General features: G+C 46.7%; 2 protein-coding genes across 8 annotated transcripts; one reads left to right on the forward strand and one right to left on the reverse strand.

Annotated features, from left to right (window-relative positions):
• Positions 1-3,322: 3,322 nt before the first annotated feature.
• CDK2AP1 (cyclin dependent kinase 2 associated protein 1) lies at positions 3,323-17,926 on the forward strand. 4 transcript variants are annotated; one of them, XM_017814284.1, is made up of 4 exons: positions 3,323-3,612; positions 13,701-13,807; positions 14,269-14,395; positions 17,080-17,926. In XM_017814284.1, exons 1-4 carry the CDS (start codon positions 3,405-3,407, stop codon positions 17,145-17,147), a joined length of 510 nt encoding a protein of 169 aa, XP_017669773.1. In that variant the 5' UTR covers positions 3,323-3,404; the 3' UTR covers positions 17,148-17,926. The 4 variants fall into 4 exon arrangements, with proteins under 4 accessions (XP_017669773.1, XP_017669776.1, XP_017669774.1 ...); XM_017814287.1 differs by lacking the exon at positions 3,323-3,612 and adding an exon at positions 5,085-5,206; XM_017814285.1 differs by lacking the exon at positions 3,323-3,612 and adding an exon at positions 5,750-6,051.
• CUNH12orf65 (chromosome unknown C12orf65 homolog) lies at positions 17,873-21,288 on the reverse strand. Of its 4 annotated transcripts, none has more exons than XR_001874673.1 (4): positions 20,808-20,853; positions 20,170-20,473; positions 19,142-19,508; positions 17,873-18,203 (listed from the first exon to the last, which is right to left on the reverse strand). XR_001874673.1 is itself a non-coding variant. In XM_017814281.1 (4 exons), exons 1-3 carry the CDS (start codon positions 20,819-20,821, stop codon positions 19,296-19,298), a joined length of 531 nt encoding a protein of 176 aa, XP_017669770.1. In that variant the 5' UTR covers positions 20,822-20,853; the 3' UTR covers positions 17,873-18,203; positions 19,266-19,295. The 4 variants fall into 4 exon arrangements, 3 of the variants coding, with proteins under 3 accessions (XP_017669770.1, XP_017669772.1, XP_017669769.1); XM_017814281.1 differs by having other exon boundaries at positions 19,266-19,508; XM_017814283.1 differs by lacking the exon at positions 20,808-20,853 and adding an exon at positions 21,246-21,288 and having other exon boundaries at positions 17,873-19,508.
• Positions 21,289-21,495: the final 207 nt, after the last annotated feature.

Consider the following 21,495-nt stretch of genomic DNA (forward strand, 5'->3'; position numbering starts at 1 on the left):
GAAATTAATGCGCAAATGTAATGTTTTACACATGCCAAAGACATGCCAGGAAAAAGGAGGGTCTTGCTGAGCCATCTTTCATTCTTCTCATTGTTGATTTAACCCAAGATGATAAGGAACAAGCCTAGTTTGTGCTCTCCATTTGCAGGTCCCCTCGAGTGTTAGAGCTCTGCAATGACTAATTCACTTTGTTTCCAGATAAAAGGGGACAAACAAGTTTGTTTTAAAGCATGGCCCAAGGCCCCTGGCTCTGTGGCAGAGCCATCCTACAACCAGCTGCCAGCACCTTCCAACATCCCACTTTGCATGTGTGTTCCTTACACCCTGGCCTGAGGGGCACGGCACCAACCCCGCAGAGCTTTGGGAAGGGAAAACCTCCCTCAGATCAGTTGGAGCTCTGGCGAAGCAGAGGCTGGAGGCAAACTCTGTGGAAATGCTGGCCGCTGAGTATTCCCAGTGGTTTGGGAGGAGCAGAGGTGAGGAAGTCAAACCAGCAGAGGGAACAGAAAATGCCAAGAAAAGAAAGAGGAGGGGGACAGGGTAAATGGTGGAGATCTCACACAACTGAGAAGAGACAGCTGTACTTGGAAAATACATCATTGGTGCTTGCTGTGACTGAAGAGCCTGATTTCACAGAATCAAGATTTCACTGAATATTCTGAGTTGGAAGGAACCCACAAGAATCATCAAGCCCAACTCTTAAGTGCATGGCCCATACAGGGATCAAACCTTGGTGTTCTTAGAACCATGCTCTAACCACTGAGCTCTTCCTGTCCATCCTCCCTTGTGAAAAACAAGCATACGCATTTATTTTCAAATTACCTCTTAGTGTGGAGAGGGCTTGAAAATGTCACCTGCGTGATAAAATGGCTCTGTTGTATTTCCTGCTCTATGACTTGGCCACTTGGTGCTGAAGAGCTGCTTTTGATGTCAGTGAACACGACAGAGCCATGAGCAGCCTGCTGCACAAGACGGGGCATGTGGGCTCTGGGAGATGGAGCTGCTGCACTCAGGGCAGGGTTTGCATGTGCAGAGCACAACTCCAGCACTGCTTGGGACATCAAACAAGGTGAAAGCACAGGCAGTCCCTCTGAGGGAGCTCACTCTGTGGTCACCCCACTGAACAGTCAACCCAGGGCCCCAGCACAGTGGTGGTTTTGTTCTTGTGGCCACACCTGGTTGAAAACAACTGAAGTGAACCCTCAGAGCACATGGCAGATGGGAAGAATTTGCAGGTACTTCCTACCCAAGCCAACTCCTGCAGTGTCTGCAAAAAAGAACCCCAAGAGTAAAGTCAGTTGAAGCTTAAATAGTGTCTGAGGTTGTCATAGGGTCTTGTGTCTCATGCCACCACTGCTCCCTGTGCCCAGAGAACTGCAGAGCAAATGTCAAAAAATAATCTCACCCTACAAGCCTGACCATCTCATCAAGCCTGACCCCCACAGTTTGCTTCAAAGCTCGCAGTGCCTTTTGCTGAAGAAAGGATAATCTTTACAGGACTCCTTCCTTATCCCCCTTCCCTCCTGGAATATTGTGTATTTTGAAGCTGCCATTATAAAACTCGAGCAAAACACGGGGGATCTTGTTCTGCAGAGTGTTGCTCTGAGAGCAGTTTTGTAGAGTTGGTGCAAAGCCGTGAAAAACACGGCAAGCTCAGAACGCTCCCATTTCGCACTCACTTGGTGTGACTGTAAACAACCACACAGCGATGGAAAATCCCGGAGCAGTGTGCAGGACTTCACTGGCCTTCCAGGGATTCAACAGAAAGGCTGTTATTTATAAATCTGGAAGTGAAGCGTTAGGAATGCAAAGTTCTCACTCACACGGTGCTGGACAGGAGGGTTTACCAGTGCAATCTTTCAGGACTCTAAGGAGAATTACACAGTTATAGTTGCAAGCACCAGTGTGAAAATATTGTCACTGAGCGTGTAATTCTGTGCCTGAGGCTCTCAGGACCCCTCTCTAACAGACCAGAGTGTGGATCAGTTGTAAGGAAGACTCTGTACCACTCTGGGCTTTGTAGAATCACTGCAGTCATGCACTTGGCCCAGAGATAAAATACAACTGTGTTTCATCTGGTACTAGTCATAATTTTCAGATGTTTCTTTCATGCAGCATGCAGTCGCTAGGGCATGAGCCAGGGGCTCAAAGGCTGCCTCGCTTTTCCCATTCTCCCTCAATTTTCCTTTATTTGGAAGAAATCATCTGATTGCTCCGTGACTGTTTCTGTGTCCCTGTGGTGGAGCTGTTACCTGCTTCCCTCTGCAGAGCTGTCCATTATGGGCCTGAATCATGTCACTTAAAAGAAATGTGCCCCTGAGTTTCAAGGAGCAGGATCAGGCTCTCTCAGTTTGCCATCACTGGCATTAAGAGCGATAAAAAGCCTTGGACAGACTTCAATTAACATATGCAATAAAATTTCCAGATCTCAGAGTGGCCTCCGGTAAAATGTATGTGTGGGTCTGATCCTGTGGGTCTCAGGCTAAGCTGTGCACCTAAGGAGAGCTTGTCCAGCTCCCAAGCAGTTTTATTTGTATAAATCTGGAGTAATTTAACAATTGTAGAGTATATTTGAGATTAATGACAGAAAGAGCAAACCTGAGTATCTTGCAGTGAAAAGGGTGAGTTCTGAAGTGGAAGATGCATGTGGAAAGTGTCATCATTTAACCTGAAAATTAATATGTTTTTAAAATTTTTTTTTGTGGGGAAGTTTTACTGCTGCTTGCAAGCAGAAAATGTGTCAATTACCAACGAGATCCATATTTTTTTTTAGCCCCTCAGAAGCTGCAATCTACATTAACCCTCCACCTTCAAGTGGAGAGAAATAGTGGCTTGAAAAAAAAAAATAGAAGCAAAAAAAAAAAGAGGAGATTTTTTCCTCGGCGGCATCTAGGGGGAAGAAAAAAAAAATCTTTTATTCTAAAATTATCAACAGGTATTTTCCATCGAAATTCGCGGGGGGAGACGGGGAATAACGAACGCGACTGAACGCCCGGTGTGAGGTGAGGGGGAGGCGGGAAGGCGGCGGCGCGCGGGCCGCCCTGAGGGACGGCCGGGGCGCTCCGGGCTGGCGAGGGGCCGCCGCCCGCCGCGGGCACAGCCCGGTGGAAAAAAAGCGAAGTTGTGCCAAAACTTTCCGAAGTTAATTAAAACAGCCCCCCCGCGCCGCCGCCGCCGGGGCTCTGCCGCCGCCGCCGCCCGCCCGCCCGCCCCGCTCCCTCCCGGCGGCTCCCTGAGGGGAGCTCCATTGTCTGTGAGGGGATGGCCGCGCACCCCCGCCGCGCCCCCGCCCGCCGCGCCCCCGCCCTCCGCGCCGCGGTGCGCGGGGCGCCGGGCGGCCGCGGCGGGGTGGCTGCCGGCTCTCCCCCAAAGTTTTTGGATCCGCGTCTCCTCATGATGTATGGATGATATATTGCATTGTGGGTGTCAATATAACTGACGGCCATATTTGCCGGTGCTGCTACTGCTGTAAACAACCCAAAGTGTCTGGGAGACACGGAGACGCTTCGCTGAATTTCAGGACGCTTCTCCTCCTCCCGCTGGCCATGTCTCTGGGAATGTCTTACAAGCCCAACTTGAACGCCCACATCCCCGGGACTCCCCTCAACCCGGGTAAGTCCGCGGCGGCAACTGGGTGGCAAGTTTGGGGAGGCGAGCGGCGGGTGCCGCACCGACACCTGGGGGAAGCCCCGGACTCGAGTTTGTGCCCAGTCCGGTATGGCGGGGCAGCGGCTCCTCCGCGCCGCCATTACCCGCGCCCGCCCGCCCCGCCGGCCGGCACCGCCAGCCCCGCACCGCGCCCGCCCCCGCGCCGGGCACCGCGCCCGCCCGGCCCCGCGCCGCCGCCGCCGCCGCCGCTCCGGGGCTCCGGCCGCCGGGTTTCCTCCATGCTCGGCTCCCCGGGGCGGCTGATTGATCTGGATCAGGAATATTCCGGCGGCGCCTCAGCGAGGACCGCTGCTGGCGGGACGCCGCAAGTGCGGCCGCTCGCCCCGCGCCTCAGCCTCGCCTCACGCCTCCTCAGCGCCGGGGCCGCCCCGGGGCCGCGCTCCGCGGGGCCGAGGGGTCGCCCCGGACGCCGGAGCTCCGCCGGAGGCACCGGCACCGCCTCGGGGAGACTCCCAGCCCCGCTCCCCTCTCAGAGTCTCCCTCTCATCCCGGGCGCGGGAGCCCTGTCCGCTCGCCGGAGATTTGGAGATGGGGAAGGAGGGGGGGTGTGGTGCACACGGGAATTGCACTGTTTCTTAAAAAGCTCCTTTTTCAAAATCACTCCCTCATCCTTGGATCTGTACGGGAGCAGTTTCAACTTTCCTCTCTAAAAAGTTTCCTTGACAGCATTAACTTTCTGTCTTTATTTTTTTTTCGCTCCATCCCCCCGCTTTTCCCTTCCCTCCGCGGTTTCCGAAGGCACCGGCCGGGGGTTTTTGCCGGCGCTGAGGTGCTGCCGTACATCGGGTCCCCGTGTGCGAGTCGGTGCAGCCTGAACAAAGCCGCAGCAGCAATTGCTTCGCTGTGGGATATTTGGAGGGGATCTCGCTAATCTCTGCGCGTTGGCTCCAATTAAACAGCACGAAAATGGAGAAGTTGCTTCTGACTTAAAAAAAACGTATTCCCGACTCCCATCCCCGATGCCTGCAGGGCTGGCATCGGACCATCCCCAGCCACAAATTAGGCTGATTTTTTTTATTTTCCCCCCCCCCCGAGAAAAAGTTTTGGAGTTGGGTTTCAGAGGGAGACAAATCAGCCTGGGTGATTTTTACGGCACCGTTAGTGGCTGTAATCCTGGGAGGCTGATGAACGAAAGGGATCACCGAGATGCACCTCTGTTCTAGCTGCCAGGAGAGCAACAATCTTATTTTACTGCAAGGAATCGTCGCCAGCTGGTGGATGAGCCGAGGTGCCGGTGCCTCAGACACTTTGATCCTGCGTGGAGCTGAGCTCGGTGGGGCTGTGAGCTGGAAAGGCTCCGTGTGCCGGGGTCGTGTGTGGGGAGTGCCGTGGGCCCCAGCGCTGCTCTGTGGAAGGGTCAGGGAGCAGGGGATGTGCCGAGGATTTTTGACAAAAAGCAGAAGTGTCACCGGAGGGGAAAAAAAAATAAAAAAGAAACAAAACAAAGCCGAGCAAGGGAAACCGTTCTCCTGTCGGCTCCCACGAGAACCTGTGCCTTGCTCTCCGGAACAGCCGTAAAATTGCAGGGAAAACAAAGGTGGTATTTTGCGATGGTGGGTGAGGGGTGGGGATTAGGTCATGCTGTGGGGGGGATCCGAGTCTGGCTGCTCTGCGAGCGGGGACTGCGAAATCCCGGCTCAGACACGCCGCGCACAATGCGAGCCGAGCGGGGAAGTTTCTGTCTCCAGCCCTCTCGCTGCCGTGTCGGTGCTTTCCAACGCTCCGGCTGCGAGCAGGGCTTTAGATTCTTTCATGCAGTTTTATCTTCCCCTTCCCCCCCAACCCTTCTTTTTGCCTCGTAACGGCAAGTTAGCAGCAGTTTGCTGTCATGCTGGAACTATTCCTGTCTAAGTTGTCCTCTCTTCTGAGTTCGGATCATCCTCAACACCCCCAGAATCTTTTCAATGAAAGAACGTCCTCCTCTGAATCCAAAATGGGCTCTCTCTTCCCTCCCTGTCTTCTGCCATTATCCTCACGCACCAGCTCTTCCTCTAGCTGGTGGTATTGCCAGCACCGTGGCCTAAGGCCAAGGGACTTAGACAAAGCAGTCCTTGCAGTTGCACATATCGCATTCAGAGTGATATGACTGCAAATGGCCCCCTCCTTTCTGGAGCTTAATTCTGATTTGGAGGAGACCGCTTCTCTATTGTGCTTAAATTAAATACCCCCCAGCCAGGGGGATAAATCCTAGGTCTGCTTCCAAACCTGGGGTGAAGGACCCCCCCGCCCCGTCCTGCAGAGGAGAGGAAAACAGGAAATCTGTCCCTTTTGGCCTGAAATCAGCCCTGCAGAAACCTCTCTGTATGAATGCTGAATATTTTGGTCTCGGCCGACGGAGGGCTCTGGGCAGCTGTGGATCTCACAGGGATTTTCCTCTGGGAGGTAATGCTGCTTCCCTGCAGTGCAGGGCTTCTGGTGCAGGAGTATTTGGGAAGACAGTGTCGACTCAGCTCCCGGAGCTGCGTCCTTGCTGCAGAGCAAACTCCTTTCAAGTTTAGGCTGAGAGTGGCCACTCTGCAATATTCTGTTTAAGCTGCACATCAGTGAGATGAAGCAGTTGTGGTTGGTGGGCTCTGTTCTTGCACGGGAGCATGTTTTGGGAATCCAATCCTAGACTGAAGTCCAGAGGGAGTGGAGCTGTGTGTGGGAGGAAATATGGGGAGGAAGCCTTCGTGGGTTGTCGGCAGATCTGGGGATGACTGTGGGTGAGGAAAATGCAGCTGCTCCACAAGTGACTCAGGATGCTGGAAGTATCCGGGTGCTGACTCCTCTGCCTTGCACCAGGCTGAGGGAACGAGATAGTGTTGTCACAGCAGAATTTGGTGCCTGTTCCTCTTCCCCAATGCCCAGAGCAGTGCTGACACTTGGCCCAGGGTGGCTGCACTGGGCTTACAGTGTTTTGTCTGAATTACCAGTCACCTTCCTGGAGGGGCTGTGCTCAGGAATTGGGCTCTGGCTGTAGCATCCCAGGCTGTCAGATCCAAGCTGCCTGTGCTGGGGGAGCCCCATTTAATCTCCTGCAAAAGCACCTTCTCTGCCTGGGCTACAAAAGGTTGTTCTGGTGGGGACTTGCAGTGCTGTGGCTCTACCTTCCCAGCCTCACCTGACCCTGCAGTGTTGCAGGGGAACCTTTATTACCTTTTCTAATAACCATGTTTTGATTTGTTTCTGTTTTCTTCCTTATCCTGCTGAATCCTAGGAAGTGCTGTTTCCTCCTCATCTGTCTTGTGTTTCATATTGTTTGACTGTTTCTCTGTACGGGACCAGCTGCTGAGCTGAGGTGAAGTAGTGCATCTCCATTGACTTAAGTGGAATAGAGACATTTACACCAGCTGTGAACTGATCTGTAGTTTGTTTTTCGCCCTGTTTCCATGTGTTTTCTGGCTCAGTGGATATTCAGCATTCCTATTTTGTTCAGAGTATGCACAGGTCAGAGAAAAGGAGTTTTAAGATCCAGAAGCTACAGTAGGAGAAACTGCTTGGGATTTTCCTTTAGTTTTATTGTCATTCCTTCAGGAACGTCAGGTTTTGAGACAAAATCCTGTTTTTGTAATAAAGGCTAAAAACTGTTGTCTGTAGGATCTGGAAGCACAGATTCCAGCAGGCTGGGACAAGGGAAGGAGCTGTGTCTTGGCTCCACAGGAACAAGCGGTGACCTGTCCAACAGACACTGCTGGATCTGGGGACCAGCAGGGCTGTGGGTGCACCTGCCACACCTCCCAGCAACCAGCAGCTTCTTGGGAAAAGTGCAAATTCTCACTGAGAGGTGAAACATAATAATTTCCCTGGCTGGGGCTGTAGGTTACAGCTGGAGAGACCAGTCCCATTCACTCCTGAGAAATGGTTCCAGCACACGAGGCCGGTCCTTGTGTTATTACACTGCAGTGCAGACTTGTATGAGCACGTGGCTTGCTTGTCGCCCTTTACAGAGACAGCTTCTGTTTGATATTGTTGTCCATATTGAGAGGTTGTTTTTGGAGTGGGAGTACTGGAAAGAATACTCTTTGTAGGCAGAACAGAGAGCAAAGTGTTCGTTCCTGAGCAGAGGAGATAATTTCTAGGAAATATACTCCCCTCTCTCATTCAAACTGAAATTTGCTGGATCCCTGATCTCTTGGAAGCCCATGAGAAGTTGAAAATGGTCTGAAAAGAAGCTCGCTAAACATGTTTCAGAATTAGCAATTTTCAGGTGGACTTGTTTGGGCATTTAGAAAACTGGCATTTTTGGCTTTGTCTGCCTGAGTGTTTTACTTCAGAGCAACAGTGTGGTTTTCACAGTCAGCAAAGCCTCACATGGTCCCCGCCCATCACATGCTGGTTGAGTTGCAGAATGGTTTTGGTCCATGCTAACTTGATTCCTTTCGGATAAAAATGATCCAGAAGCTCTACTCCAATTGTGCAGTGCTGATGCTGCATCCCTTTTAATGGGGACACAAGGATTCAAACCAAAGATTGGACAGCTTGGAACCATATCCCCATAGTCTGGGGGACCAGACTAAAATCTAACCTTAAGTCATACCCCCTCAGGCCAACTACATGTGGTGTACACGTACCAAATGCTTTCATCTTTTGATCTATTCCTTGTTGTGCCAAATAACTTGCTCATGTAGAAATAGCTTAAGCTGGAAAAGAAGAATGGTGGGGAGTCCAAGGAACTGGCTTTTGTTTTTCTGATAAAAAAAGAAGACAGGAGGGTAGGAAGAGGAGACATAAAACATGACCATTATCCACATGGAAAGATTTAATAGCACAAGAGTACTCGAGGAAAGGCCCAGAGTGTGACAGATCAAAAGAGCAAGGCCTCTGGCTGTTCTGATAAAGAATGTCCCAGTTCTTGAGAACATATTTATGTGTCTGCGCACTGCGCTTTTTTAAAAGGAAATAGTTTTATTCAAAGAAAGGTCTGTTTCTTCCAGAAGGGCTGCTTAAAGGAGAAATAGTGGGTGAAAATACATTTTTCACAGTTAGTGCTATAAGGAATGTTTTGTGCAAATGAGAACAGGGTCCATTATTTTAAATTAAAAAATTTATGAGAAGGTTGGGGGAAATGGGGGCTGTGTGTTTGCACTCTGGGTTGGCAAGTCCTGTTAGAATTCAGTGTGTGGCTTGGCTGTGCAGTGGATATACTTGTGTAGACATGTGGTGTCCATGGATGGCAAGGAGTTCTTGTTGAACTTAGACCAAAGTGCGTGGAGGGCTCGGGAATAAAATATTCCTGCAGTCAGCCAAAGAACTCCAGCTGTGCTGAGATCTGCACTGCAGAAATGGCTGTGCTGGTTGAGGCTTTACCTCTGCCCTGGTGCTTGAGGATGCCTCATAATGTGCACTGTCAGAGCAGATTACAGGAGCATTTCTCATGTGTTTTCTTGCAAAGTTGTCCAGCTTAGGACAGACCAATTTATTTCCTCTCAGTTAAACTATTCCAGCCTTGTTGTCTTGTACCCCATAGGATCAGGACCAACTGCCATCACCTGAAGCAGATGAAGTCCCCCAGGTGTGGCAGAGGCAGTGACCTCCAGCACTGGGCTATATAGGGCTGTATACTGGGCTATATAGGCTATATATGACCACGAGCCACCAAAATGGCAACAGCCTTGATGCCGCCGACAGCCTCAGCTTGAAGGGTCTGTGAAATACAGGGAGAAGTGTTGAGACTCCACAGCCTGTGCCATGTACCTTGGATAAACTCCAGGTACAGGTATCTCTTCTTACACACTGTCATGTTCGTGTGGGGAAAGAGTCTGTAAAATGGCAGTTTGCCTTTGGAGTTTTACAGGACCTTTCAAAGTACAGGGCAGTAGAGAAACACAATCCAGTGGGATTGGGCCTTGATTTGTCTCAGTCAGTTCTCCATGAGTAACTAACTCAGTGAGTTGTGTGACTATTCCTGGTTTTCCTTTGCTGTCTGTGAAACAGGGTGGCAGTTGAGCTGTGTAGATGCATCTGATGGAAGTGGATCAGGTGAGTGTGTCCTGGTGCTCCTGCTCCTGCTGCTTCCTTGCAGGGTGCTCAGCAAGGTGCCTTCCCAGTTATTTTCCAGCAAGTAGCAGTAAGGGAATTAAGAATTAAAACTTGGATCAGCAAATTGATCATCATTGTTTAGGCTTGGAGATAGTAGCAAAGGAACTGAAGGGATCCCTACAAACCTATCAGGAATTAATGACAAGATTTCTGGTCAGTGGGAGTTAAGGCAAGCAAAGGTTGATTTGAGATCCTTTGTCTCTTAGGGTGTTAATTTGGGCTCAGAGAGAGGGTTGGAAGGAAGAGATTTGGATACCAAAATCTCGTTTCTATTTGCTGTACCTGCCCTCAATTAATATAGATTAATATTGATTAACAAGAAAATCACTATATTTTTGTGAGAAAAATGCTTGTGGCAGTCTTCTGCTTGAATACAGAAATAAAAGACATTGTTGGTACAAGAATAAATGGGGATCTACAAGGTTTTGTGTACATTTAATTAGGAAAGTGGAGGGAGGAAAGTATGTGTATTAATTTAGGTTTTAAACAACAGCAAGCACTAAGACAATTTGGGATGTGATACAGGGTGTCAGTGAAATTCAGTACCAAGCACACTCCCTTTTCGATTCTGTCAGTTCTTAACTGTCTCCATTGTCATTTTAACGTGAGAGAGCAAACCTCGATTTAGATCCCCCCTCCTTTTTTTCTCTCCAGTGAATACCTAATCATCACACTGATTTTTGACTGGGTATTGACTGTGAGACTTCCTGGCCTAATTTTTCTTTCTAGCTATAATAGCAATATCTGGTGATTTATTTTTTTTTTTAAGCTGAGATATACAGGCTGTTCAGACACGCAGCTGAATTTTGGGTTAATTGAGTAATAGTCAGCCAAGACCCAGGGCTTCTCCTCGAGGTTAACATACAAAGTGATAGGTCAGAAAGCTCAGGGTCTGTTGCCCTGTGAGATACTAATACCCCCCCCAATTAATTTCATTTTCATGATTGCATCATCTTAAATTGAGGTGAAATCAAGGATTTTTCCTTTCCCCCCCTCCTTCAGCTGAGTTTGACTGGCACAACTTCTGACATGGATGTGTGGAGGCTGGTGCTGCGGCCAAGCCAAATCCTTTCCTTTGTTCTCCGGGCCTGCTGCTGCTGCTGATAAAGTGGTCGGCGCATGGCATTATGTCTTATTACATTTTTGATGCAGACTGCAAAGAAACGGGTAAACTCACCATGGTTACCACGCTCTGTCACTTGGCAGGGCACGGCGCACTCAGCGATGGCCTCTAGTGTCTGCAGCACAGCTCTGCACCGCCCGGGCACGGCACAGCCGCGGCTCCTGCGCTGCTCCTTCCCACCGGGAGCCACAGCCAGCTCCGGCCGCAGCTCCTTACTCAGCCTTGGAAGTTCCTGTTTGCTTTTATCCCTCCGTGTTGACTGACTCCCTGCTGGATTCATGCTCCCGTGCTGACACCAGCCCAGCGCTGTCCTGCTTCCACAGCTGTGAAACTTCCTTGGTCAGCCCCAGATCTGTGAAACTTTCTTGCTCAGCCCCTGGATCCATTCACTGCTTTGTCCTGGCACATCACATTTCTAACAGTTTCTCTCTAACCCACACATACCCTGCTGTGTTATTTCCTACAGACCAAGCTCATGTCGTTGCTTAAACGTAACCTGAAACAGTCACTAAATTATCTGGACTGTATTATCATAAAATCATAGAATAGGCTGAGTTGGATCCATCAGGATCATCGAGTCCAAATCCTGGCCCTGCACAGACATCAGCACAGCTCAGCTGCCACCCTGGTTCACAGGCACCAAAGGAAAACCAGGAATAGTTACTCAACTCACCCCAACAATCCCACCATGTGCTTGAGAGCGTTGTCCAAATGCTTCTTGAGCTCAGACAACCTTGGTGCTGTGACCACTGCCCTGGGGAGCCTGTTCAGTGCCCAACCACTCTCTGGGTGAAAAACCTTTTCCTGATGTCATTAATCAGTGTGTTAGCATTAACCAATATGGGATCAATAAGTTGCTCTTTGTTTTGCATGGGCTGCAGCTCAGCTTTGCTGGCTGGGTAGAGCAGGATTCCTGAGCCGGGTCACTGCCTTGTTCTGAACCAGTTTGGAGCATCCAGGTCTTGGATGTGACTGCTTCCAACAGCAGTTTGGGAACAAGTCTTTGCAGGATAGGTCTTTTGCTTTATTGTACATGAGGAAAAATCGCTTAAGCCTTTCTCTGCTTAATTGAGGTAATTAAACCTTCTTACCTTGCAGCACAAGGGGCTCATTAATGTTTTTGAAGCATTTTGAAGTCCTTGGAAAAAAAGATGCGGTTTGTTGTTGTGCCATGTTTGGGAACTGTTGAAATTCAGTCATCTGGACTTGAAATACTGAGTTGCACACACAGAAATCTTACACTGGTGTGTGTATTTTGAGCTGATAATGTGAAGAACTAACTGAGAGAGTAGCTGACAACTGTGGTGTTCCTTTCCAGTGCCCTGCTCTGTGGGTGTGGTGTTTAGTTTTTGGGGGGTTTTACTGTGCTTAAGCAAAATTCGCTCCATGTGAAACCTCAGCAATGAAAATGCAGGTCTGTAGTGCCATAACATTCAGCAGCTCAGTTAAAGACAGAGAAATGTTGCTTCTTTAAGGTGACCTGCTGACCAGCCCAATTTGCCTTTCTGGAGGGGATTTCACATCTGGTTAACAAGTAAAAATTAGAGAACACGCTCTCTTCTTGTAATGAAGAAAACACCCCAGTGATATCCTGTGGTAATTCTGAAATGGAAAGAGACTTCCCAGCTGAGGATAAGAGTCTATTCCACTATGATCAGAGCTTTCTACAGAGTAACTGCTGGCCCTTTCTTTTTGTAGTGAGGGGAAAATAGGAATGAAATCACTTGTAACTTTAAAACAAAGCTAAAGATTTACATAGTACTGAGCCCCAGTGACTTTTAGCATCAGTTTAATTTAGATTTAAATGAAGGCTGGTAAATGAGATCTGTTCCTCTTACGAAAGGCAGTTGGGAATTTTCAGCAGAGGAGTTTGTGAGGGGGGAGATTTTTCCAGACAGCAGGCAGTCTGTGTCTGTGCCTACAGGCAAAGGCAGCAGCATCCGTGGATGCAAGGGCACGGGAGCTGCAGGAGTGAAGAAGTTCAGTGCTGTGGTGCTCCCTTGCTCCTGAGTGTAAGTCCAGGACCAGCAGGCCCTCCAGCACAGTTGTGATATGGGCAGCATAATTAAGCCCCCTAAGAAAAACCTAGAAGTTGTTTCTCAGACCCAAATTTTTCCCACTGCAGGGCAAGGGGGAGGAAGTGTTTTGTTTCTGAAGCAGTTTGTCAATGAACACATGAGTCAGTTTCTGGAACTCCGGATTCAAAACTCCTTAGATGTGAATATAATGTTTTATAACTTTAGAAAAAGTAACCCGAAGTGATGTTGTTTTTCCTTTGATTTGCTTATATAGCACAATTTGACTGGCTAAAAACGTTTGATATCACACAAAGAGGAATAATGGCAGCACCGCTCGGCTCTGGTGTCACACAATGAGCAGCAGATCTGATCCACCTCAACTGACTGTTCCCTAAGAATGGTTTTGGCATTGGCTGAAAATAGTACTGAGGGTAACTTGCTTTGACCACGTAATGACACTTTGAGTTGCAAAATTACTTTCAGATAACTTGCACTGAAAAAGTAAAAATAGCCCAGTACATCAGACTCATCTGTGTGGAATGTATATATGCAAAAATAGGGCTCCTTAATATTTACAGTTTGTCTGGGCAGAACAACCTGTCATGCTACACTCGGCTTCACTTTTAGGCAAACAGTTTGCACTGATACTGTTGCAGGCTGTGTCATTTCCCAGCGTGCAGCAAACATTAGAGAGGCATTAATTTAACCATTCTTTTCCTTGCAGTGACACTCAGAAATGTCATTAGTGATCCCAGACAAAGGTGAGAGGTCACAGCTTTAGAAACAAGTGATTAAAACGTGTCCCAATGTAGCAGACTAATTGATCTTTAGATAATAATAGATTTTTTTTCTCTCTTTTCTCTCTACAGCTGGGAGTGTTCACTCTCCCTCCACAAGTATGGCAACATCTGCACAATACAGACAGCTCATAAATGACTATGGACCCCCATCTCTAGGCTATACACAAGGGATGCAGGTACAGCTCTGCTTATTTTCCTTTAATCAGATCACTGACCCCACGTTTGCACAGTAGCACGGATTGTGGCCTGTAATCTGAGGTGTTCCTCCCTCCCACCAAGGTTTGAAATCAAACCCAAATGGCAGGACTGCTTCCTCACACATGTCTGGGGATCAAATTAGACTAAGCAGAGTGCTGAGGGAGGTTGTTACTAATTAACTGTTAGTCCCATCCTGTGTGAGTCACTGAGAAACATGTCTTGAATTATGTTAGTAAGGGCTCTAACATATTTTAAAGTTATTTGTTAAAAAATGAATATTTCTGTACAGTTTTCTTCTCACTCTCCCTGCCCAGCTAACTTCTCCCCAAAATATACACCTCAACACTGAAAAAGCAGGAACAGGGTTAACGGTTGCTGTTTGTTGTAATTGTTTTGTTTTTACAGTATTTGATTGAGATTAATCTACTTTCAACCACAGGGTACCAGCAGCAGTCAAGTACCACAGAGCAAATATGCAGAACTTCTAGCTATCATAGAAGAATTAGGAAAAGAGATTAGACCCACATATGCTGGGAGTAAAAGTGCGATGGAGAGGCTAAAAAGAGGTAACTTTTAAACTTATTTTAAAACAATAATCGTGTCCCCTACACTTTGTGCACTGACTGCTTGTGTCCAACTGCATGACAACTGTGTCCTTTGAAAGGAGACAGCCTGAGCTCCTCATGGAACTGGAAGTATTAACCTGCAGCTGAAACCTTGGGAAGCTCTGTCTGTGCTGTATTTGATAGATAAACAGTGACAAAATGTGTTTCATGTGCACACAGAGAGTTCCAGTTAATAACTCAAACTCCTATTGTGGAACCCTTAATGGATACATTTTTTCAGGCTCCCGGTGACTTACTTGCCCCTTCAATTCCCTTTTCTCCCCAGTCTCCAAAATACACAGCCAAGCATTGTTTACTTCTTCTCATGCACATCTCCCACCTACTTGGCCCAGGAATCTTCACTGAAGTGCATTTTGCCTAAAGAAATACAACATTGTGGAAATTCACGCTGGGGCTGGTGGAGAGAAGGTGTCAGGGAAGGCTGTTCAGACTGAGATGTCAAACAAAAACGTTCTGCTACCTGCTATGAGTGATTGTGGTGTCATTAAGAGTCCACTAGAAAGGGCCAGAGAAGCTTTTAGGGCTGGCTGATGAGTCTCTGTGGCTTTGCTTTGTCAGCTAAAAGGGGTAATAAATGCCCTTTCCTTGCAGTGTAAAAGAAACCCCTGCATGCCCCACTGGTGACATCAGCCTGACATTGTCCTCTGCAGGGGACGTGCAGGGATATTTCTGAAGGAGCAGTGGGACATTCCAGTGCTCCAGCTCCTGAAATGACCCTGAAAGGCCACGGACAACAGTTGTGCTGCCAGTTCAGTCCTTTGCCAGTGTAACATGGTTACCTTTTCCTCCCTTCCCGTGGTCCTTGTGCTGAGATTGGCTCATGCATTTGACCCGGAATGGGAATGTTATTGTAACAGAGTAACTTCACCACCTTGCAAATCCTTTACATTTACCCAAGACTACAAAGCTTTATTTAAGGCTCAACCATTATGGGAGAGTAATATATCTGCCGTGACATGCAATAAAATGACTAGTAGCTGTTCTGGGAAAGGATGCAATAAAGTCTGCTGATGAGTGGTAAGTGGAATCTGGCCCAGCTAAAATCAATGTTGCTGGAGTCTCTCTTTATTGCATTGCCTGAGTCAGTATTAATAGATCATGAATGGCAATAGGCTAATGGGGACAGCTTGAGAGAGACCAGGGGAGATGCAGACCTCCTCTGAGCTGGATGGTTCAGTTTGGGGAGGAAAAGTTGTTTTGCTGCTTCTTGAAGCGAATATTTAATTTGTTGGTTAATGTAGGTTTAAGATTCAGTGCTGCCACTGTGACTTGCCTGTGTTGCAAAGAATCCCAAATAAATACTTTTTGCTGCCATCTTTTGGTCACAAACGTACCTCTCTTTCCATTTTGGGAGGCTGATGGCTGAAGGAGCATGTGCAAGTGTGAGAGCAAAAGTGACTGAGGGGAACCACGTGACTGCTGCCTCCATGGCCATGGAGGTTATTCCTGAATAAAGTCCCTGTCCCCAGCTCCACCCGCTCCTACTGACCTCTAAAATTGGCCAAAGTCCCAGTGTTCTACATTATTCAGAGTAGTTCTGCTGCATAAACTGGGCGTCCTGCCACCACGTCCAGGTCTGACACACTGCTGTGAGTAGGAGTTTCTGGATCCCACAGCTGCAGCTTTACTCCTCTGTGGCAGTTTAACCCTCTGCAAAGCCCTGCACTCATCATGTCCCAGGTCAGTCCTCCTTGGATGGAAAGGCAGTTGCTGTGACCTGGGCTAGCAGCCTTCTAGAAACAGAAGCCATTATCTCTAGAGACTAACCCCCATCTATTGCCTCACTGCCCTTTTTCCACCTTGTTAAGGAGCATGATTGAGCAGAGAAATCACCTTCTATCCTGCCCTGTCAGCAAAACAGAACCTCCTTTGTTGTAGAAAAATCTGTCCATCTCCCATTTTAAAATCTATCTCAAGCTCTGTTCTTTCAGCAGTTCTGTGAACACAAATCTACATTTAGTTCCAGAATCGAGGTCCAGATTGCTGGAACTTCAAGGCAACAGGACTTGTAGTGGAAAATTCCGCATTCTGTCTCTCAGATGAGAGTAGATGTAAAGTGGTGATGATTTCCACTGGGAGCTGAGCCAGTGTTAGGAGGTAACTTTTTGCACACACCATAAAAAAAAAAATCTCTTATTTTTACAAGAGACACAACTTGTCTTTAAGCAGCATTATGATGCTTGGATTTTGATGCATCCTCAAGGAGAATTATCCCGAGGGACTAAGACTTTCAGAGCTTGCTACAATGACTCCCCAAATAACTTTGTAATTTGTGTCACTCCACTGTAGCAAAATATCTCACTGGTAGGCAAGATTTTTTTTTTCCTTTAAGTCTTTGATTTTAAGTAGGTCCACACTGCACATGAAGATCTGCCTGTCACTGCAGACCTACAAATCTTACTGTGCTCTGCTTTAATTCCTTTTTCAATTTATGATCTGAGTTTGGGAGAGCAAACTTGTTTAGGAGCAGCTGATGTTTGGGGCACGAGGGCTGCCTCCCTTTTCTGAGGCCTGCTCTGGTAGCCTTGGCAACTTGGGACAGAAATACATAAACCTTCCTGTGGGCTGTCACTGCAAGTGTGACCTGAATGGGATGATTTAAAACATGTCCAATTCTTTTGCAGGCATTATTCATGCCAGAGGATTAGTTCGGGAATGCCTGGCTGAGACGGAACGAAACGCACGATCTTAGCCCACTAATTCAGCTGCAAGATTTTCCATCTCTTCATGAAGAAAAAGTAACACTTATTCCTTTTGACTCTTGAAACATTCAGACAAATTCCTTTATTTTGAATGTTTTACCTTTCTTGTTTTGCCCTTGCAAAAATGTATAGTTAAGAATGAAAAAAAAAAAAAGCCAACCAAGGATTTTTCAACTTACTGAGGGTTTGCATTTTGTAAAGACGTTAAAACTCCCTAAAATGTTTCTAAAACATGGAAACTGAAGTGCATGCAGAGGAATGCTCTCTCTCTCTCCCAGGCTATATTTCAGTTCTCTTCTTATCCAGCCACAGCCTCATTCTGTTTTTTCCTTCAACTATATTCACTTATCCCCAAACTGTCAATCTTTCAAAGTTTGACATAAGCTCTAAGGATTTTTTTAATAAATGCAGAATAGCATGCTGTTCCTAGTAGTCTGCTAAGTCACAATTTGTCATACAGCATAGACCCTGCTTAGAAATAACCTCCCCCTTCTCTTATTTTTTCCTTTTTTTGTTCATTTTGCATAAACATTTGCATGACTGTTAGTGCTTTGAAGTCCATTTAAAGTGCATGAGCTATATGGAAAATAGGGAAACCTATTAAATAATAACAAGGTCCTGGAAAGCTAATTCCTACATTAAGGCTGGAGATTTCAGTTTAAAGTTTGCCAAAAAAAAAAAAAGGAAAATTCTGGATAAATTACTAAAACTGTTATTTGCATCTTTGTATGTATTTATTACTTGACGTAATAAAGCTTATTTTCATTAACAGTTTGTATTAAAACTATGCACAGTCACTTTAATCAGATTCACACTCCACAAACAAGAACTGTCAAACCGATAAAAATTGAACCTTCATGCAGGAGTTCAGGAAAGGACAAGGGAAGGGGCTGCAGTTTGCTGCTGAGTTTCCATCCATGGCACCGTTGGGATGCAGTCAGTCTCTGGGAAAAGGAGGTGGAGTTCAAGGTCTCTGTTTTCAAAATCCATACTCTGGCTTTGGGTCTTTGGTGAAGGCCAAAACTTGGTGGCAGCTGGTGAGGGTGCTGTCCAAAAATGAATGAGAGGTTCTGGTTAAGCAGGTGGGAGTTGTTAACAGGGTAAAACCAGGAAATTGCACCTCAGCAGTGACTTCAGAATAGGTGAGAAAGGAAATGCAGCTGCATTTGTTTGTTTAAAATGGGAAACTCAAAATGAGTGAAGATACCAACATGCCAAATTCAACTGCAGCATGGCATAAACATAATAAATGACTAATTCACTATTATAAAATAAAAAAGAAATCTAAATCCTAAACAAAATGGGATGACTAATACATACAGACCTATGGATACCTGAACAAAATACAGTATTAAGAGGCAAACTTAAAAAAGAGTTAATTAATTCACAGCTTGGATGAACTGGACTCTGTTGCCTTGGGAGGCAGCTTCCAAAAACATTGTTCTTTATCTGTAATGACCCAGTTTTACCTCTGAACTGGAAGAAATGACTGCCCAGCCCTCACTTGAGGAGAGACCCTCCTTCCTGCACCCAATGCTCAGCACCACTGCAGGTAAGGTCTGTAAAGCTGCTGTTTAAACTTTGCTCAGAGCTGAGCAGGACAGAGCATTTGTTCAGCTGACACATCTGGAGGAGGCAGCCAGTGACTGGTGTCTCTTCCATCAGCAGGTCAGTTCACACCAGCACAACCAGTACCTAAACCTGGTTTGTGAAGAATTTATGTCACTGAAGGCATTGCCTGAGTAAGGATGGGAAGTGAGAACCTTTTAGTGCTGTTTTCCTCGTGTGCTGGAGCCCCTACAAAGCATCTCAAGGTGTCACCTGGGCAGAAGGAAATCTACTGAATTTTTTTTTTGTCTCCCTTAACAACAGTGGAAAGTTTATAGTTCCTTTTTAACAAGGATTCTTTTATCTTCTGAACTTGGCAGAACAACTGATTGCTAAGTGTGATTAATGAGATGATGGCAGACAGAAGCAGGAATACCTGAGTGCTTTTATCCCTTTACAGCAACAGCAGGTCAGCTCTGGGTGTTTCAGCTGTGCCTCTGAAGCCCCACATCGTGTTAGTCTGAAAGGTGTGTTCAGGTCTAATGACACATTTCCCTTACCCCACTAGGGCAAGTCAGTATTTCACATGTTCATTTCTTATCCAGTTGTTGCACCTCTTTAAAAAGCTTTTTCCTTTCCAGGTTTTCCTTTGCTCTTCTTTTTTTCTCCTGCTTCTTCTTCTCTGATGCTTTTTTCTCTTTATAAACATCACTCTCTTCACCTTTGTAGAAAAGATCAACTTTTTCCTGCAGGATTTCTCTGGCAATCTTTCTGTTCTTCTCCACTGATCTTGTTTGATGACACTAAAGAAATAAAACAGGATGTTTTTACTGGAACTTTAACCTGTTTATTCTTCTGCTTTCCCTCTCAGTCTGTATATTCCTGCCATTACAGCAAAGAAACTCCCCTTCTCCCGAAGCCAAGAGCATCCTCCTACCAATAACAGCTGGAACTTTTATATCCAGATTATATATTTTAATAATTATTGCTACTGCACTTGTCAGACTGGCTTTTGCATTAATCTTTAATGCTTCCATATTACCTTGGAAAGCTGCTTGAGTTTAACTTAACTGTGTCTTCCCCTTGTGACAGGAAGCAAAGATTAATTTCAGGGTATTAATTCACAGGAAGTAGGTAAGGAAAATGCTTAAAAATATCTGCAGAGTGTGAGCAACTTGTTAAAGGAGAGATTCTCACTCCCATGGGGGACAGGAATGTGACAGCTACAATGAAGATTCATTTACCTGAAAACTACAAACCAGTAAATTCATGGCAAAGCCAAGAAGATCAGCTCTGACCCCAGTTTATTTATCTGCTGACAGCCAGAGGTGCTTCTTGCTGAGATTCTTTACCATAAATATAAACTTTTCCTCGTGCCATGCACACTGTGATTGTGCTTTACTCTGAAAGGAGGCCTGGAAGTCGTGATGCAATTTGTGCCTTAACAAAATAGAACATAATTACCTTCACTACAATCCCAGATGGAATATGCTTCAGGACAACACAGTTGTTTGTCTTATTTGTGGCTTGACCCCCTGGGCCATCACCTCTCACAAACTGTTCTTCCAGTTCTGCCTCAGTGAGTCCAAGGAGATTCAGGGAGTTCCTCTTTCTTGCTGCCTGAAGCATGGGAATGCTGGGCAGGGAAAGCTGCTGCTTCCTCAAAATCCAGGGTGTCCATGCTGACAATTCTCTCAGTAAGAATGGAAAATGAAAGAAACCTGGAACATTCATACAGGAGTGAGGACAGGCTTCTCTGGGATGAAACCTGGAATAGAAGTGGAGAGTGGAGTTTACCATGAGAATCCTTGTTTTCAGATGATCCAGTTTGGCTGCACATCTTACGCAATATTTTCACAATCAGGTTTGTTTTCAAGGATATCTGAACTGTTTCACTGGCATTTGCCCTGGAATATTTACCATTCTGAATGGAATTTTGGTTCTTAATGTTATTAGGTTTCTTAAAATAGTTGGATTATTTTGAAAGGGATCTGGAAAACAGTAAGTCAATAAGCACTCCTACCAATGCTTGGGAAACACTAAAGGTATCAAATATTAAAAAAAGAGAGGGAAGAGAGGTTATTTCTACCTTGGAGGCTGACCTGAACAGCCTCATGGATAATGAGGAATGTCAAGTCCTACTGCTTTCAAATGTCACTCTGCAATAATCAATTAAAACAGTACATCCTGTCATGCTTAAAGTAGAAGAAAATACTTCAGCGTGTGAATAAATATTCATAAGAAACTGAACATAACTTGAAATAATTAAATAATAATAAAAATAATTGAAAATATTTTTAAGCAAACTTTTATTGGCACCCACTGAAGAAGTTAGTAATTTTTTAACGAAAAGTACATGCAGAAAAAACGGGAATAAGCCTTTATTTAGCCGGTTTCATAGGGCTCTGCCCGCTTTGAAACCAGGACTGACAGCTCTTCATAGACAGGGTTAAAAACCCACGTTCCCTCGGCCTGTTCCCGCTGTTCGACCCCACAACGATAACATAAGAGGAAACAGAAATCCCGGACGATTCACTCACCTCCGCCGGCCCGGCCGCGCCCGCGTTGCGCATGCGCGCGCCGGGAGGGAGGGGCGGCACCACTGCGCTGATTGGCACGTGGGACAGCCAATCGCTGCGCGCGGGGGGCGGGCTTTAGGCGCACCGTCCCCTTTCTCGCCAATGGGGCTCTTCGGGAACCCGCGCGGCGGCGCGCGCCAATCTCCGCGCGGCGGCGCGCGGGCTCTGCCGCGCAGCGAATCAGCGCGGGAGGCGCGGGCCGGCGCGCGCT

This window comes from Lepidothrix coronata, unplaced genomic scaffold, assembly GCF_001604755.1.
Source record: "Lepidothrix coronata isolate B3197 unplaced genomic scaffold, Lepidothrix_coronata-1.0 Scaffold44, whole genome shotgun sequence".
NCBI lineage: Eukaryota > Metazoa > Chordata > Aves > Passeriformes > Pipridae > Lepidothrix > Lepidothrix coronata.

Excerpts from the sequence above, each read along its gene's own strand:
- CUNH12orf65 (XM_017814281.1), bottom strand. Across the intron at positions 19,509-20,169 it reads CATCTGGGATTGTAGTGAAG|TGTCATCAAACAAGATCAGT; the intron begins GTAATTATGTTC and ends TTATTTCTTTAG.
- CDK2AP1 (XM_017814284.1), top strand. The coding sequence starts at position 3,405 with ATGATATATTGCATTGTGGGTGTCAATATAACTGACGGCCATATTTGC. Across the intron at positions 13,808-14,268 it reads GCTATACACAAGGGATGCAG|GGTACCAGCAGCAGTCAAGT; the intron begins GTACAGCTCTGC and ends TTTCAACCACAG. Across the intron at positions 14,396-17,079 it reads GATGGAGAGGCTAAAAAGAG|GCATTATTCATGCCAGAGGA; the intron begins GTAACTTTTAAA and ends ATTCTTTTGCAG.